The 20,287-nt window shown below is 37.0% G+C and overlaps 1 protein-coding gene across 1 annotated transcript in view; it reads right to left on the bottom strand.

The window, feature by feature from the left end:
• Nucleotides 1-20,287, bottom strand: part of SLC36A4 (solute carrier family 36 (proton/amino acid symporter), member 4) — a gene marked incomplete at its 3' end in the record, with an annotated part of 38,386 nt that overhangs the window by 15,786 nt on the left and 2,313 nt on the right. Inside the window, exons 4-7 of the mRNA XM_010183651.1 lie at nt 19,270-19,365; nt 17,573-17,657; nt 11,925-12,149; nt 10,564-10,662 (exon numbers count right to left, since the gene is read on the bottom strand). Coding sequence (XP_010181953.1) covers nt 10,564-10,662; nt 11,925-12,149; nt 17,573-17,657; nt 19,270-19,365 — 505 coding nt within the window. The remainder of the gene's footprint in view (nt 1-10,563; nt 10,663-11,924; nt 12,150-17,572; nt 17,658-19,269; nt 19,366-20,287) is intronic.

Below are 20,287 nucleotides of genomic sequence, written 5' to 3'. Positions count from 1 at the left end.
ACTCACATTGACACAAAAAAAAAAAAATCTTTTGCCCAATTCTGATGGTCTGGATTTAACAATGATTGAGGAATTATGTAAATCCCACCCATCTGAACCTGGCATTTTCTCCAGAAGTTCTTTTCTTCTTATTAATTTTTATTCTCAAGAACTTATCACTCCATTATGTCATTTATTTAATCTTTAGCTGCTCTGAAATTTAACAGAAGCTATGCAAGTCTGTGCACTATCATGTCTTATCTGACTTTATTCACAAATGAAATCTAAGGTACTGCCCTACAATGCAAACTGAAAACTAAACTGCATCATCATAGTTCTATCACTAATATTTTAAAATATTTGTTGTGTCAAAATCATGGAGGTGTTACATGCTTTGCTGCCCTTTACATTAGTACACAATTTTGTCCAGCAAAAGATACATGTCAACAGAAAATTATGTTCCCAATTAATCAGAGTTCCAGCCACACTCTGTGGTTTTACCCCCCTGTCCTGCTGTATTTGGAACTGTAGCCTACAGACTACATAATATTATGTCCTTACGTGCCCTCTATAAATTACGCTACTATCAAAATCTCTACAAGGTAAGTGATAAAAGAAAATAAGAGTTAGGAACACAACAAGTGTTGGCTGGAGAGTATATTTCACTGCAATAAGACATAAAGGAGGAGTACATGATCAAGTGTTTCTGGACTCTTTCTGGTTCATGAGTTAAAAATAAAGTTTTCCAAAGCTGCAATGACACTTAAACCTTTATGCCAGCCAAGGATCAAACCCACATCAAATTTAAATCACCTTAAAAGAAGTGACAATGATCACAAAGTTCTCACTTATCCATATCTGCTTCTTTGTAGGCAGGAGTAAAAAAATTTATGAACTTTAATCTGTTTCAATGCAAATGGTTAAAAGAAAAAAAAAAAAAAAAAGAAAAAGTGTTTTCAAAAGGTCTTTTGACTTTTATCCAAAACACTCTTCTACCCAAATGTTGCTTTAGCTTCTAAAGTGACATGGGACAAAGTATACTTATATTGCAAGGTCCTGCATAGGGCTGAGCAAACTCCATGACTGCATAATTGAAAAAATAAATGACAGTGTCTTCCATCAAGGATTAATGAGTATCACTGGAAATAAACAAGATTAAGGATCCTATACAGTTTTGCAACTCTAAATATAGAAATTTCTCAATCCTGGGATAAGAAGCATTGAAAACAGCTATGCACACTCCTGGACCAAGACAGTTAAAAACCAACAGGACCCCAACATAAAGCCTACCAATTGAAAGGGTTTTGCTATTCACATCTCACATTTTAACATGACCATCATTGAAAGAAATAATGGTCCTATTCTGAAAAAAATCAATCCATCCAAAATAGAAAAGAGGTAAGACATTGACAATTGTATTTGCTTTTCTTAGAACAGAAGGTTTCATTTCCATCTGACATGAGATCACAGCACCTTGACAGACAAACTGCTCATCGCTTTTCTGTGAAGCACTCACACAGCTCGAGCACAAGACAAGGTGAAGAATACACAACATACCACTTGCTGTTACAATCTTCTCCTTTTAAATGCCTTCACCATTATGACATTTTTCCTTTCCACCTCTCCCATTTCTTCAGGATTTTTTTTCTGCTGCTTTTCACAAATTGATATGACTTTCAAGCCACAATGTTTTAAGGGAGCCACTACTGATGATTGCAGAAGTGTTTAACAAAGAATGGTTAGGACTCTTTCAAATCAGGGGAATGTGTATTCATAATTTTTTTATGGTTTAGGAACATTATTCTTGAGTAAGCATTCAAGATTACCGAGTTTAAAAGATCTTTTACAAAATCAAAGATCTATAAACATCTAGTATTTCGAGCCACACAATAAAATCACTTTTTTTTCTCAACTTGTTTCCATCATGCTTGGCCCAATACATGCAAGTTATTCTATGACTTGCAGTAGATTTCATTTACAAAATCAGCACGTTGGCAAAATATTTAAGAGGTAAACTAGAACTTCAATTATTTATCTATTGTTATATATACACATGCACAGACACTACAATGCTACCTTCATCAATTAAAAAAACCAACTGTTGTGGGGAAAAAACCTATTATAGATGGTAGAGTTAAGAAGCTGCCAATTAAACAGCAGATATGAAAGTCTAAAACTAAGGATGCACACATGTATGCAAGATAACTGCTCTCTCCAGGAAAAGTTACTAACATTTTTGCATCTTCGCAGCTATATTCAAAAGTTTTGACATACAATGAAGACTGGTATTTAAATATTACTTAGACAATTCCATACATTGCAGATAAGTACTCACTCAGAACATATCGGAAAGGAGGAAATCTTAACTGAGACCATTACAATTACATTTTAGCAGCAGCTTAAAAGGAGTACATGATGATGGGCTAGGGGGGCTGAAAAAAATCTGACATCAAAAAAGCAAAATAAACTACATAAAATATTTCCACCTGAAATTACTTAACTGTGCCACTTAATTATATGCACAATTAGTGTATGAAGTATGTCTCACTCTGGCTCTACTGCATGCTTACTTAAGACAGACAAGTTTTCCATCTAAGACAGGGTCACATCTAAACAGAAGAATTAACTTTTGTGCCTCACTGAAGCCATGTGTATCAGACCCCAAAACCCACCTGCCGCAGGCTGGCAAAGCAGAACACGACAGCTTGGCACACTGTCAGTCTTCTCTTTTCCCATTTCTCCAAAGTCACCGAATCACATAATGATTAAGAAATGTTTCAAGCAAGCAAGCAATAAACGTAAATGCCTGTATTTTACATTTCTGTAAAAGCATGTGTATCTTAGACTTTCTAAAGAAAAAGAAACACTTGAATGTTGTAAACATCTGGTATGGGTTGCTGCCTGAAAGTTATACTCAGGAGCCTTCTGTTTGTGTTAGTAAGATTTGCTGTAAATACAGGAAGTATTAAAATTAAAATGTGCACAAATAAATGTTTCTTCAGGGTAAACAGAAGTTTCTCCATACTCAGGAAGGGCAAGATATCAGTAAGGAATATTTAACTTGATAAACACATATTATCCAGTTGCCTGAGATTTTTATCAGCATTCAGCTGAATATGGCAGATGATGAATTTTTTTACAGTTTTTACAACATTTTTTTATCTGCTACATCTAACAACATTCTAGCTTCTAGACATTTGACCATAATCTTTTTCTTCCTTTCTTACGTATGTTAATCATTTTCAGAAGACATCCAAACCAAGTGATTTTGCACAGCAGCTATAACACGCCTCTTGCTGACACAACATTTAAAGTCCACATTTACGATGTACGTTTAGGAGTAGGTCATCTCCACAGTCATCAAATTCAGTCACCTACACTTGGGTGTCCAAATGCAAAAACACCCTCTGAGAACTCCCACCTTTCATATTTTGAGGACACAAGCCTTAGCATCATCTCGAAAGAGCACCAATGAAATTGATACACCCTGGTCTAGCGATGGCCCAAGCAGATTTAGATGATGTCATGTTTACCTGTTAAATGTCTGCTTCTGACAAATCCAGTCTGGTCCTAAAGACAACAGAACAGCACCGCTGGATTTCATTAGTTTTTTTTAAAGGATAATACTATTCTGGTGAAAGGATTTTCGACAATGAGAGGCTTTTATCTCAAAACCACAGGCCTAACAAGCTCATCTGCATCACTTTCAAACTCCAAATAATGACATCTTAAAATTATAATCCACTTAGTTTTCTCTTTTTTAAATCTCTCAGAATTGGTTAGCTGCTGCCTAATGTGATTGCAGAGCCTGTCGTTTGGTATACAAATACCACTCTACCTTCTACTGCAGAGCTGTGATATCCAAGTTCAAAAGCAGTTTGAATAGACATCCTCAAGTAACAGGCTAAAATATCAGAAGCCTTATTTTCCAAACCCAAAATTAATGTTGGAAAGTAACATTTTCTCTTCACTAGGCTAATCAGTCTGCAGCACTCAACAGGGAGGAAAAAAAACCCCAGAACATACTCAATCGTACAAACCATATTTAACTTAGCATATTTATATGTAACAGAGAAGAGAAAAATCTTTCTTGTTTAAATGTTATGAATCTATATTATCCTCCTTACCCCTGAAGCTTATATTAAAATATCACTTCCACATTTGGATTTGCTTTTTATACCTCAAAACAAGAAAGCCAACCAGACTTTCTCTGCAAAATATTCATTAACTGTTATTACATAAGCATGACATTATGCAAAGCTATTACCTGCACATGGTAGTGCTACAGACACACTCAAGCCTGAAGGCTTTGGTTTTACACTCTTCTGGAAAGTATGTTCAAGAGGTTTAACTACATTTTGGGCACACTCGGGAGCAGAGTCTGAAGTTACTTTTTAATTCAACAACAAAAATCTCACATTCATTACATAAAGATATCTACTCACCTTTGGAATATGAAAGAGGCTCTTACAAAATAATGTTATACATTCTGCGAAAAACACATCCACTCCATTAAACCACCTGCAGTTCTTGTATTCAGGAAGCAGTGTTGGTACCCTCTTGTCTTTTGTGGCCTGAACACCAGCCCCAAGATTTGCCAGGAAGCATCATCTGGCACAGGGAACTCACAGCCAGAGGAGCTAAAGCACAGAGGGAAAGAAGCAGCTGCAGATTCTCCCATCCCTAGCAGAGCCCTGTACTCACAAAGGTCCCCAGAGGCCTGAATATAGTTTCTCCAGCTCTTAATCACCACATTATTTGGTAATTGCCTTCTGAACATAAATCCTCACTTTAAAGACTATAACAAAACAGAGTATCTAAAATTGTCTGTTGTATCCACTTAGAAGTACTGCATTTCTGCTCCTAGTAGTGTTTCACAAACTGCATTGATGCCACTAGTCAACATGAGTTTCACAAGGTCACTCCGATGATCTTAAAATCCTAAATTACAAGTGTTGAAATCCCAAACCGACTCTCAGCACCATGAATGACACGCACCAGTTTGACAGTCCTGAGCTCTCAGTTGCTGTTTGCTAACCCAATACTAAGGGATCAGTGGGTAGCCCTGCTGCCAACTCCTCCAGTTACCACACAGCTGGCAAGACATTCCCAATTTGCAGCTTATTGGTACCTTATACCAATCAGCAGTGACTCCATTTCTACAGACAATTCAAACAGGGAGCAAATAAGTGAATAGTACAAGCAAGGGACTGTTGCACTTTTTAATCCTGTTGTTACAAGTAACAGAGTATAGATTAAGATAAACTAAGATAAATCAGCCCTTTGATGGCACTAACCTTATTTCTGCTCTGGTAGTTGCAGCAACAAAAGAACAACTTGCCTGGACTTCAGGAAAATGGCATAACTGTTCAAATTTGCCATCAAATAAGAGTTTAGATTGATCTCACAGGCAGATATGAACAGCTCAAACATATTAATATCACCAATTCATCATATTCATTAATTAGAATGAAAATATCTCAAAATAGTTTTATAACACTGTCAGATGAGATGTTTAACTAGCTCTTAGTATTACACGAGTATAGTTTCTAGGCACTGCCTTGGTTTATCTGAGATTCTATATTTCAATTATAAATACCTCCTCTGAGTTATTACAGGCAGAAGTCAGTTCTTAAAGTCTATTTATCTAGGTATTGACTATAGCCAAAGCAATGATACTCCAAATTACTTCTATACCGCCAATTTTCTTATTATGAAGGAACAGCTAATCAGTCCTAAACTAATGACAGATTTTAAACAAAACCCATATTCCTACAGTCACCATCTAAAAGAGAAATACAGTCTCTGAAGATCAAGACAAAAATCCTACTAGGAATCTGCTGAATCCATGCACCTCCCTGAATCACGTTCCCCACAGTGAACAGGACTTTAGACCCTTCCGTTCAGTTAGGTTTACTAACTTTAATAGAAGAATTATCGTCATACTTTAAGAGTTGAAGCGTGCTAAACTAAAAGAGAAAAAAACAACCAATATATAAAAATATTTTTTGAACAATGGAATGAAAAAAAATCAGTGCTAGAGTATTTCCCCTGCAGTCTATTACCTGGTTCAAAGAAATCAGAGAAACAAGCTTCCATTGCATTGCACGATGAAGTGCCAATTAATTTCTTTCTACTTTAGCCACTCCTCTGTTAATGAAACAAAGTCAATTAAGCATCTTTGAAAATAAATTCTCCTGACTGTTGTGGCTAAAGTGTACTGTTTTATACTGTGCCTTAAGATCATTTATTCCTCTTCTCAAATTGTTGATAATTAAACATTCCTAGCAGGAAAGACCATTTTATACAGAGAAACCACTCCAAGGGCATTTTTCCTCTCTTGTCAGGTTCTGCTTAAGATGACTTAAACATCCGAAAAAACTCAGAATTTCATTTGCTGTCCCTATTCATAGCATTCAAGAATCTGGCAGCTCTCAGATGAGTACAGCATGAATCAGCATGAAGAATGTTTGGAATCAAGGAAAAGGGAAAATGAGGCCTCATACCTGTTTAAGAATAACTTACTGCGTAAAATGGATCAACCATAATCAACTTTTCTGATAGAATTAAGAACCTAAGGTTCTATTTATAAAGTAATGTACAGATGCCTTCACAGACATAAGTGATATTTGCAAGACATTCCAAAATAAAAATCTAAAATCCAGTGTCCAACATCAAGACCATTTTAGTGCCTGCAGTGAGAATGAGCAGACTAAGGAACCAATCTAATTAAACAGTGGGGGTTCTTTTCCTTATCCAAACTGTTCAACCACCTGAGTACAAGAAAAACAGGAATAAAGACACAGGGTAACAGGTTATCACAAGTCAGCAACTAGCTGTGAACATTCTCAATCCACTGTAATGTGAATTGACACACATCAGCTTACATTTCAACGAAATAATTTTAAAAGTGTTTCACTTCATACTTGCAATAGGTCACAAATACACATACAGACAGATCACAGGTCAGTTTTTGATGATCACTTACTGAGCTGTAATAACAAGTTATCAATTAAATCACTCCCCAAGAATTGAAATATTTAAATAAAGTGGAAACGTGCATCTCGCTTTGCTTCACTCATCTTTTCTGTTTCATGCTTAGACAACTTTATTCAGTACTGACTATTCAAATCCATAAACTAATTTTTTTTCAAATCTTCTCTATGATGCATGCAACTACAGCATAAGAATGCACAGCAAAAATTATGTATGTACAAAATATCCCCGAGAGGCACAGACATATTAATATCATTCTACATATAAGGAAGAAACACTAAGCTCTAGATTTTAACTTTTACTACAGTTTTAATTTGTAAAGATAGTTTAGACAGTTGTTCTATCACTCAGTGACTCCTCCCCACCCAGAGAGGGGAACAGGGAAAAGGAAAAGAGACCAGTGGTTGAAATAGAAAGAGATTTAATAACAATAATAAACCTCAATATTAATAACTTGTAAACATTACATTACATTAAGCCAATGTAGTGGTCATAAGCTGTGATGATCGCAGCCTGGGGTGCAGGGCTCAGAAGCAGAACAACAGGCAAGACACTCCTGAGGCAGTAGTCATCGATGAAAGAGAGCCATCCCCAGCAAACTCCCCAATTTATAGCAAATATGACATTTACAGTATGGAATAATTCTCCTTGGTCAGCCTGGGGTCAACTGCCCTGGCTTTCGCTCTCCCCAGCTTCTGCATCTGTTTAAGTCAGAACTGCTAAAGACCTTGATCACCACATACCAACGCTGGCCAAAAACTAAAACAAAGTGTCTTATTAACTCTGTTTCCGCTATATTGAGTACTGTAGTCTTTGCAGAAATGCAGCTTTCTCAAATAGAAAACTGATTCTATTATTCTATCCCAGGGAAACCAGGACAGCAGTCTTGTGTAACGTACACACACAAAGTATATCAAATCAAGTTGTTCTATCACTCAGTGACTCCTCCCCACCCAGAGAGGGGAACAGGGAAAAGGAAAAGAGACCAGTGGTTGAAATAGAAAGAGATTTAATAACAATAATAAACCTCAATATTAATAACTTGTAAACATTACATTACATTAAGCCAATGTAGTGGTCATAAGCTGTGATGATCGCAGCCTGGGGTGCAGGGCTCAGAAGCAGAACAACAGGCAAGACACTCCTGAGGCAGTAGTCATCGATGAAAGAGAGCCATCCCCAGCAAACTCCCCAATTTATAGCAAATATGACATTTACAGTATGGAATAATTCTCCTTGGTCAGCCTGGGGTCAACTGCCCTGGCTTTCGCTCTCCCCAGCTTCTGCATCTGTTTAAGTCAGAACTGCTAAAGACCTTGATCACCACATACCAACGCTGGCCAAAAACTAAAACAAAGTGTCTTATTAACTCTGTTTCCGCTATATTGAGTACTGTAGTCTTTGCAGAAATGCAGCTTTCTCAAATAGAAAACTGATTCTATTATTCTATCCCAGGGAAACCAGGACAGCAGTCTTGTGTAACGTACACACACAAAGTATATCAAATCATAATGAACATACACATTTAATTAGTTTGTAAACTATAATAACCAAGTAAAAAAAAAACCAAAACACACTCTTCATTTGCTTTGAAGAGAAAGTAAATTATGATGAAGTAAGAAATTGAGACAGCCTATACAGAAATATATGCAGTAATTTTATAACACTGATATCTACTAATATCAGGGAACATTTTTATGTCTTATAGGTACAATTTGAATGAACCCTACATTATATGCTCTTGAATAAAAGAAGGAAAAAGTTTGGAGTTCTTGAAGATGTCATTAATAACAACCAGGGATTCATTCAAGCACAATGCTCTGTGCAGTTCTTTAAAAGTTTACATCAGAAGTCAGTATTACTACTGCTCATGTAAATTTAGGGAGCTGTCTAATGCGGGAGCTAATGTGCCAGAAAATAATTACCGTAAGTCAATTCTCTATCTATAATTCAAAACCTACCATTGCCAAATAATAAGCCTTCCACACTTTCCTGAGACTCACAGGACTCTCATTTGGGATTTCCTGGCTACAAATACACATCCACATGCTATGCAGTACAGGAGCAACAAATGCAATACAACTGGGATACGTTTCAGACCTGTACATGACTTGTATTTACACACATGCAGTAAGTGCAGTCTGGCCCTGATAGACTATAGAATTTAAGAGCAACAAGCTTAGCATAGCCCAATCTGTCTGATTCATTGAGTGTGGGCTCTTTTACCCAAGATGTGCAGGCATGAAACCCCAAACAGCTGATTTCCTATGACAGGACTTCCAGGTGACAGAAAGAAAGATGTCCAGATACACTCAGATATATGGTAGCTGAACCTCTGCATCCATCAGTTCAGTTTGAGAAGCAGTTGAGAACAGCTTGAGAAACAGAAATTCAGTCACTAGAACCACATACCCCACGTGTGAAAACACACTTTTGTAACATAATAGGAGTTAAAAGACTTTCCTCTTCAGCTCTTCTGGCAGTGATAATACAGCAGCAAGGTAAAATATTCTGACTTATGTCAGAGGTGACAATGCCAGAAAAGAAAACAGATTTGAGAACTCTCCTGTGCTACGTTGATGACAGACAATCATTTCAGATTAATTGCATGCTGTTTTGGGGTTGGTTTCGTTTGGTTTCTTTTGTGGGGGGAGAGGGAGGTTGTTCATTGGGTTTTTTTAGATTTAAGCATACACTGCATACCTGCTGAAGTATGTAATTATATTAGTAACAAATTAAGTGTATATAGTATTTTCCTAACAGTTTAAAGACATTATAACCTAGAATTCCCAGAAGCCTCTTCACCTATTTTCTAAAATATGCCATGTGGAACAAAAGCACTAACGAACTTGCAAACTTTGCTAGTGTGAGATGCAAGCAGAAAGCCCTCAGAAACAGGAATAAACTAATAAGAAATTTTAAAAGATTCACTTTTAAAAACAAAATTTTCAGAGTGATACATCTATTTAATTGACACCTTTGAGGAAACAATGAGGAACTGAGCTTCATTGTAAGAAGGCCATGAATCAAAAAGAATATTCTGAAATTTCTATAGTTTTTTGTATTATCCCCATCTCTATCAAGTCATATCTATAGACAAGTTTGAAGCTGGAAGAATAATACATTTCTAATAAATCACTTTGTCCTCTGTGATTCCAAAGGAAAAGAAGGATGTTGAATAAGTTTCTATTTTTACACTCATCACCTAAAACTGAGCTGCTGAATCACTGTAATTATAGTAACATCATATTATTAGCCGAGTATTATATAATTATGAACCATATTATGATACATATATATTACATTATATTATTACACTATTGTATCAATCCGTTTGGAACTAAAGGTATTCTTGTTGTCTGGGAAGGTGCTAAGTATCCGAGTAGCAATTGGTATTCAAACTCCTCTTTGATGGGGATGTGGCCTCAACTTTTGCCATATTTGACAAGATAAATTAACCCTTTTCATACCAACACGGGAGATTCATGCTTCAACAAAAACAACTAAATAACAATGAGTAAAACTGCCTGTATCCCATTGTCTAGCACAGACTTAGACATTTTGAAGAGTCAGTCAAAAAGCACTTACCACACCAATTCCTTCAAAAGCAAATATTGCAGTCCCAAAAAACAGTGAGTATTTCTTCCAGCCAATTACAGGAGGCAGTTTTCGAGGATCTACTATATCCTGAAGAAAACAAAGGAAAACAGTTCTATGTAAAGCACATTACCTGCTCCTACAATTTTGATTGATGTGTTAAGCTACAGGAAAGAAAACTCAGTACATGTTAACAGTGGAGTATACGCGGCTATTTACAATCCCTGCTTTTCTTTCCAAACTTAGTCCTTTATACACATTTATAGCCACCTTCCCATCCACACACAGATGCTTGCAGACATATTTATTCTAGGTTCATATTACTGACACTAGAAATTTTCACATTTAAAGTATCATACTGGTGCATACAAGCGAGCATCAATTAAAACAAAAGGTAAAGCTCACAACTCAAGCACAATCCTCTGCAAACTTATGCTGTTCTCAGAGTACTGCATTTTCTTATCTGCTTCATATGGCACAGATATTCTTCATAACCATAAGGGACAGCAAAAAAATATTTTTAATACAAGCTGAGTTTCTGCAGAACAATTAATTACTCTCCCCCCTTCTCTTTATGTAACTTGACCTGTCTCCTTGCCTAGCCAATACCTCTCGCTGGCTTTTCTGTCTTCCTCCCCATCCTCTGCTTCCCACTTCTTTCATACACTTTCAAGAAAAAAAAAAAAGCTCTCAAACAATAGTGGCACTCACCATTTATCTACACCATGTGTGCAACAGTGTCTACCACTTATCATTTCTCAAAAATGTAGAGGTTTCTATAAGTTTTTCTTTTCCAGCCATCAGTTTAATTTTTCCATTGTGAAATACCTCCAAATATGAAAAACAGAAGCAACGCAGAAAATGCAGCAACTATTCAACTTCTAAGGAGAGGGAAGTCTGCAATAGGTATTCTTAAAGGACAAGTTTTAATTTTTTCCTGGATGAACTGGAGAAACACCAGAAAAAAAATCACTGCTGTTGAAACTGTTCTTCTGTTGCAATGAGAAGATTGACCACAGATTAAAACCTTGCAAATTCTGTGAGCAACCCATAAAAGTTCACATATTCTTCCACTCAAGGACTCCAAGTCATTACAACACATATTCTTATGACCTCAGGTGCAGCAATATTATCCTTTCTTTTAAAAGTACAGTGGAAGTCAGTGCTTACAGCACATCTCAGGCATTAAGGCACTTCGTTAAATGAAGATGCCTCAATAAAATACAATATAACTCTTCCTTTCAGAAATTTTCAGTCAGTAATATATCTATCAGAGAACAACTGCCACATGCAACAATACAACTTGCCACATTGAAAAAAACAGCTGATAATTAATTTTTTTTTATACTCACTTTAACAATATACTGGTAAATGATCACCAGGCTGACAGCCATGGACAGATTGGCAAGCAATGAAAGCAAGGACAGGCTTTTAAGGTCACGAATAAAGACCAGGAGGATCATGAACGGCAAGAAACACAGCATGTATATTCGTAAATCAGTACTCCTGTTCTCAGAAGTGCTGGTGGCACTGACATTTATGGGAACAGTTTTGTCTTCCAAGAATCCTTCATGGACCTGTAGGAATAAAAACCAAAACGTGTTAAACAGTGGTAGCACTGAGTCTCTGTATACAGCCACATCACTGGTTTTCTATAGGGGAACTTGTCCCTCTGCTTTATCTGCTGAGTGCCAGCTGTTTCAGGACCCCTGTACTCTCAGTGCAGAGTGGATGACAAGGCACTTTTAGCAAGTGTTTCACCCTTAAGACAAATGATGAAATCAGGACCTGAGAGATCTGAAAGCGTATTTATACCACCACCGACTAAAGAGGAAATCCACACAAGCAGTTTTGAAGATTCCTTTCAGAAAGGGAGATTTCAGTTAAATGAATGCAAGTGAGATGGATCTAGGTTTAAATATTAGAGTTTGAATTTTCCAATGGAAAGTAAGGGGGTTCGATGACCAGCTGCTATTGTACCTGAGTTCAGTGCCCAATAAACTGACGCCTTTGCCATAGACATCGTAGCAGCATACAAATATGTTAGTACATGAACTTGCCTTTCTTTGAACTCAAATTATTTTATTTTTCACTCTTCAATCCTTTATTAATCAACATTTGCCCAACTTTAAAAACCATGAGCTTCACGAGAGTTGAGAGTGTTGCATCCATTGCACTGATATAAATTAATGCGTATAGATAAACAATAGTGAACAATGTGAACATTGTGAACACGTATTAGGTTTTTTGGATATAACACTACAATAATTCCTATGGTGTAGTTCAGAAGACAGAGTTTGGCACTATTCACAACTCTCATTACTGCTTATGGAAAAATGTTAATGTTGCCATAACTGCCAAGATGTGTTTTGTGGAAATATATTCTGTGCTATGTGCACACCCCAATCAAAACGTCAAGAGACGGTGGTTATTCTGCTTGCTGCAAAATTATAACAGTTCAAATCTGTTTTAAATCTTATCATGCCTTTTCCCTAGGAGTGCATCCTTCCCTTTTCACTTCCATTGCATTTGCCATCTTACAAATCAGCACATGATTGCATTTAATCTGTTCATGATGCAGAAGGCCTTTGGCTTGATGATTGCGAAAAGATACCGAGAGCAGTGGGGAAAAAAATAGTTCCTTATAGCACAAAGAGATTTAAACAAAAATGGAAAATCAATATATAACAAACCAACTACTATAGCCACAGTCTTAAAACTTAATATAGAAATAAACTCAGTGGAAGACTGTATAACCCCACAGTCCGAGGAAGTGTACGAGTGTAGCAATGCTTAAATATTATTATCCTTATCACTTAGTTCACAGGCACAGTCCCAAGACTGATTCATTTATGTGCAATGCTTTCCATATGGTTTGTTCTTTAGAATGTCAGTTATAATCTCTGCAAGTGGAACAATAAGATCGTAAATCCTGCCTCAAAAATCCAAACACGTTGAGCTGCTACCATAAAGAGGCAAGTATTATCATTATGATGGAAGTTTTTATGTAGCCACAGCAGTCCTAAGCAAACGCCACAATTACCAGTACTTAATGACACCTATTTTAGTTTATAGGTCACAGAAAGACAGGGCTATTAATTTTTTACTTTGAGGAACAGAACGAAGTGGAGAAAAGAGGACAAGCTGGATATAGGGTAGCAATCAAGGGATCATTGGAACTGTGAGGCTTCCACGAGGTAGAGGGAGTTAGTTGACAATGTAAAACCAAATGTATGTAAACCAAGTCATTTAAATTAGCAAGTCTGCCAAAAGCCAGACTTCACAAGTCAAAGAGGAAAAAAATAAATGCACAATTCACTTTATTTCCATTGTTTCAAACAATCCACAAACTCAGGAAAACAGAATTAACTTAAAATTCTTTTGTCTGTAGCAAAAAGTACTAGACAGATTTTTTTCTACTATGAAAAAGAGAAAAAGATACAATTCTGCAAGCACTTGTTTTCCAGAAATTGCACTTTAAATGACAACCGAGGACACCAGTCATTAAGGAAATACTGATAGTTTCCACCTTGCAAGAATGTTAAGTGTCACTTACAAGACATTTAACATCTGTTATTTCTCATTAAGATAACATTTTTAGAAAGCTACAAAGAAAAGCTAAATTCACTTAGGAAAATCACTTTGCCACTTTGCCAAGCAATGTGTCTAACACTTAACCAAATTACTTCTCTAACGCCACATGAAGTAAAGCTCTCTGTGGAAGCTTCCCGCTTTCCCACCGCACTCGGAACAGAAATACAGCACAGGCGCTTGAACAGCCTTCCGCTCTAACCGGAGTCTCCTGTGTTTACTCACTCGCATGCATCCGCAGGTAGCCAGAGCTGCTCTGCACACAAGGACACATCAGAGGGTTTTCTAAGAATTACAGTGTGATTTGAGTCCCGTTGAAAACCTCAGCTACATTAACTATTTAATCTAGCGTGCCTTCAATTTATATAAAGGTCTGTAAGCCTGATGAGCTATTTTTTAAAAAACAATTATTCCTAAAAAAAATAACTGCAGGTAGAATGCAGTTCAGGTTCTAAAATTCATTTTTAAAATACCGCAGTATAAAACAGCTGCTAAATGAATAATTTCAAGCATTCAACCACTTCAGTTTTATCTTAAAACAAAGACATTCTGGTTTTATACACAAACCCCAATAAAAAGCTCCTAAAATCAGAGCTCTTTTTCTTTTCCTATTAACAGCGCCAAATTCCAACTAGACATTCAACTGGAGTTTACTGGCTAATATGGCTGGACAACGTAGTATACCATATTTTACAGAATTCTATTCAAGATTAGGTTTACTGTTATCAGCTACCCTGATGATGATCAGATCACACTCCCACATTGGGTTAGGTAAGAGTGGTCATACAAAAGAAATCTTATAATTATCAGCCTTTTATTTTCACAAAAATATGAGGAAAGCACAGAACCCCTACTACAGCTGCACACAAACTTTTCACAACAGTCACCAGATTGATGACGGGAACCGTGGGCCTTGTTTATTCTAAGATAGATTGTACCAAGACAAGAAAAACCTTGGTGCAAGAAAACACCAAAACAAGAGCCATCTGGAGACCTTGGTGTAAAAAAATACTTGCTCATGCATCTTGTGTATCCTTGACGGAAGTAGATAGGCCCCTAGAAGCAATAAACACCGATAGGGTGAATTCTGAATGAAGTATCCTCTCCAGCTCCTCATCAGCACAGTACAAATCACACCTCTAGAGAGAAAAGCTCTCTACACACTGAAGCCCACTCCTCACTGAGCATGCATGATAAAATAAAAAAGCACTACCACATTAAAGGATAGTGAAGAGTTAGTTACCCAATTATATAGGTGAGCAATATCTGTATTCATAGTAATGAGGTCATCTTTTAATCTTTTTCATATAAAAGAACTCCTGTATTTTGGGGAAAGTGTGCTAGCTTTGTGGAGTTACCACCTAGCACCTATCTCTGCACAGAAATGTAATAAATCAAGTAACTCAACTCTGTGTGTTTTTTGCCTCATTGCAGGTAAAAGAACCCTGATTTTGGGGACAACAAGATGAACGAATATTGATGCAGAATCAGCAAAACACAGATAACTATAATTACCAGACTGTGACTCCCCGACCCTAGCTTCCTACCTCCCACTTGCACGTTTCAGATACGAGTTACAGTGCTACAATAAATCACAACACTTTGCAATACTGAAAATATAACTTGCAATACTGCAAATGCAGTACCCCTTCTCCCTGCACTCTTCCATGCCCCAGCATTGACCAGAGGTAGGAAATGGAGCCCAGATGGATTGTTAAAAATGTCATTCCTTGGAGGAGCCTGCATCAGATCCTGTTCCTTGAAATACAGCTTAAAGAAAGATATCAGGGCATCAGAGACAGCCAAGCCCAGTGTGCTCCTATTCCAGTCTTGCTGCAGTCAGCCTCCAGCTCTTGATCTGTTTCACCATTCTTCTCCAACTCGATACATATTTGCATGCTGTGAGACTGAACTAGAACTCTCTCTGCCAACCTGAGTTTCTTTGGTGCCCCAGGAAAATATTTCTTAGAAAAGCTTCATTTGGAATTTGATATAACTGGAAACAGGGTCTTATAGCATAAAGCATCTGGAAAACTGTAGTGCAATGCAGCCAACATTGTTATAATCTCACAGACACTAATCACAGAAGATTTAGCACTAGAAGCTATACTGCATATCCATTAGCGAGAAGGGTACAGCAAACATTTCACAGAACTCCAAAGATGAAAGAAATATTTAGACTCACATGCACCACTGTGTGTCTAACTAAATATTCAGCTGAAAGTAATGTGGACTGATGGATACTCAATTCACGTGCCAGATACATTTTAAAATGCTTTGCTGCTTTTTTTGTTCTGTGAAAGAGTACATAAAGGTGAAAGAAGAGACTACTAAGTTCGGTTTGGTACTAGTTTTAACTAGGAATATCAAAGAAAAGATCTCAGTGGAAGTTTCCACTTGTTCCAGTGGGCTGTCTGCACACACCAACACACAAACTTAATAAGAGTATGGAGCATAATGCAGAGGTATTGGTCAAGGAGTGGTCTTAGTAACATTTTTACTATGTTTTTTCTTTATGTTAGTTCCCCACTTCTGCATTCCCTCTGTTCACCTTGCTCATCGTTCCACTACCCCCAATAACTAGAGAGCTAAAGCAGAACCAAGTTGTGTTCTTTGGTGCCCTCTACGGGACAGTTTTCTGCTACATAAAGTTGCCAGGAAGAAACCACAGCCTTCTCCCTCCCAGAGGAAAGTGCACAGGACAATCTGAGTCAACTACACTTGGAACTGGGACTTCTGAATGCTGAACACTTTCGTTCATTCACAGGGTCCACATCATGGGTCTCTGCAGCCACTACCTTTGCAGAGGTTCATTTCTGTAAGATATTTCAACTCTTAAGAAAGCAGCAACAGCTTTCCTGAAAAGGTTTTGTTTTTGCAAACCTATGAAAGCCAAGGTCAGTAAATGTTCAGTCTTGCTTTTTGCTTACAGTTAAAACATACATATAACAACTGATGGATGAGCTACTTATTTGATAGGAAAGGTTTCAATTCAAACTTACATCACAAATGATGCAATAAACCCCCACCCCCTCTTCAGAAGGCCAGCAAAAGGATGTCAGATGCAAAATATGACTTTTAGGTATTGAGATAGATTGTGACAGTAGGACTGTAGGTTTTTTTTTTCTCCCTCTCCTGAGATGCAAATTACAGAGTATTTAGCTTCCAAATCCACAAATTCTCCTCATCTTGACAGGGTCTTCACCCACAGATCTGAATTTAGTTAGTCTTGCACATTGCTCCTTTTTACCTAAAGCTCTTTTGTAGAAACCATGGTAGACCCAACTCTGTACATCTCTCAGCTTCAACTTTTACAAGTTGTTCTCTTGGGCTTCATATGGATAGGAAATATAAGTGAGGAAAAATGAATCTAAAACCACAATTGTTTCCAAACAGTAATGTTACTCACTTGTTTCACATTTTCTGCCAAGAACACAACATAAACGCTACAAAATCCCAGCTGTGTTATCACTAGGAAAAAGTTGACAATATACCTGAAGAAGAAAAAACAAAGATACATTACACTTAGGATCCAAACAATTAACCCATTTCTACCTAATACACAATTACTACTCCTTGTTACAGTACACAGAATGGTAGATTCAAATGCCACACTAATCTCACGAGCACTGCAATGCAGGTTCCTCTTATGGTAAAACAGGGTGGTTTTGTATGTGTTTTTTTAAGGTAACATTGAGTAGGCATCAAAGTTTCTCCAAAAAAAAAGGTACTCATATTTTAAGGTGGCATAAAGTGAAATTGAAAGACTTAACAATGTGCTACAAATACAAAAACCAGCCATATATAATCAGCGCACACATAAATTCTGCTGGAGCTCATTAGCCCCTAACACAGCAGCTTTCCACCAGGACGAGAGATGTCTCACACAGTCTAAGTCATGTAAGTTTGAGCAATTCAAGATAACATTTTCTCATCTTACTCAGTGGGTCTATATCAGTGTATCCAAATACATAGTCACACACTGTATCTCATTGAAAAAACACTCTAAACTATGGTTCAGATAGCTTTAGAAAAATGTTTTACGCAATGGTGGCCTGAAGCTAATGAAACTTTGCCAGAGTCAGGCACACAGCTGAGATCTGCCTCAGAGAATGGATTTGCTGCACTACGGCAAATTTTCTCTGGAAATCAAATTGCTGTTTGTGGCTTGTAACTCTTTGGTGCATTACAGAATTGTCATTGTATTTCACTACAAACCAATTTTCCCTCTAATCGAGCTCTACTCCATTCCAATGAAGTCACAACAAAGGATCTTAAAAGACCAGCTCACCTTTTTCTTATTTGAAACAAAGTAACAGCCAACTCGTGATGCATGATGCTGCATCCTTGACAATAACAGGACTGTAAAAAATTCTTCCTCATTCAGGAAAAAACTCACTTTAACATTGAACTACATGTCTGAGTTTTTTAGTTTCACTACTGTACAGTCATACCATAAACTCCATAAACAGGTATACAGCAACAAATGGCAATGAAAAATTAATGGTGTTTTTTAAAAGAGGGATAAAGTATTTAAGAGAGTCAATCAGCTACTGATATCTGCATGTCACTATTGTCAATACAATGCAAAATATTGTCAATACTTCTCCATTATTTCTATGTTATACTTAAACAGAAATCAAAGAATTGCTTTGCTTCCTTTCAGAATAAATATACTGAAGTAATTAACATTCGCCATGTCAACCTGCTTAAAGAGTGAACTCTGAGGCAGAGAAAAATGTTTACAGCAAAAGAGAATGAAAACTTTAATTACTTCACTACATTAGACAATACAAAACACATTTCTGGTTATTCTACATCTCCTCCTATACTACTAAACAGAATTCTTTTCTTCACAGCTCTTTTGGACCCCAAAATTGAAATGTCTAACAGAGAGAGACACTCCCAAATCCCTCCATGTTACCACTACTAGCTGAAATAGCTACTGAAGAAATAGCAACACTTCATAAAAATATTTCAAGCACAGAGAACACATTCTTAAAGCAAGTAACATCTTAGTAAAAAGAAAATCTCCTAACAATTCCAAGTGTAGCCATTATTTTTCTAGTAACAAACTTATTAAATTAAATTCTAATGCAAACTTACCGTCCCCAAGAAGCTCGTTTCTGAAGAGCAGTCAGGGGCCCCACTTCCATGGCATAACTAACTGTATCACTATACCCCAGAGAGGACTTTTTCATCCTGAAATCAAAGAGTGAAGAAAGAACAGAGTTACTAGAAACTATGTGGGCCTAGATCCCTACCCCGAAAACACTGGCGGCCTCCCAGGGTTATAATAAGTAACTGTGACACCATTCTGCAGCTGCTGAATTTTAGACATATGGTTTGGGCTTCTCTGCCCCAGGAAGGGCTATTCAGCACTCTGCGAGCATGTGAGCCACAATGCTGCTTCCCCTTAATTCAACAGGACTAAATCAGTTTCTTACAGAGCAACTTTCTTGATAAATTAATCCAAAATTAGATTCTTCTAGTATCAGCTTAAGAAATTCATCTCAAGCCTAAAAGTCACAAAGAACTTCAAACAGGATTCAACAGACTTTCCTGGACATCAAGACAACTGCAATTGTTTCAGTGATCTTAGTTTTCTGTACATCTTCAAAGGTCATTCAAAACTACAGAGGAAAAAGCATAGACTTCAGGAGCGACAGGATCCCTTCACAGTACAGTATCACATTAAACTGGTAAGACAGTTTTTCCAGCTACAGAGACAGAAAGAGTTTTGTGTTTTCATTCAGTTCAAAAACTTCACTGCACTTTTTCAATACAAGACCCTCCCACTGTTTCTCTTTAACAAATGTCAGTAAGATAAAAATGTTTAATAAAAGTCACTATTAATCAAAATACTTATCAGTCAAATTTTAATAACTGCTCCACCCAAGCACTGTACACCTTGCTTGGAGGAGTATCTAGTGTTCATCTGCTCACTAGCATCATTTTAACACATTCCTTCAGCACTACAATTTCAAAGAATCAAGCTGTCATAATCCAAAAAGACAGAGCTCACATATAATCGTGATAAACATTAACAGTAATTCTTACTTTACCTTTTATTTCTATAAAGTACTTATAAACTGGCTATTTATAAATTGGACATTTTTCAAAG

The sequence above is a fragment of the Mesitornis unicolor genome, unplaced genomic scaffold (assembly GCF_000695765.1).
Source record: "Mesitornis unicolor isolate BGI_N332 unplaced genomic scaffold, ASM69576v1 scaffold11764, whole genome shotgun sequence".
NCBI classification, from domain to species: Eukaryota; Metazoa; Chordata; class Aves; order Mesitornithiformes; family Mesitornithidae; genus Mesitornis; species Mesitornis unicolor.
Note: the sequence above shows the minus strand (reverse complement) of the source record. Positions and strands in the feature narration are given on the sequence as shown.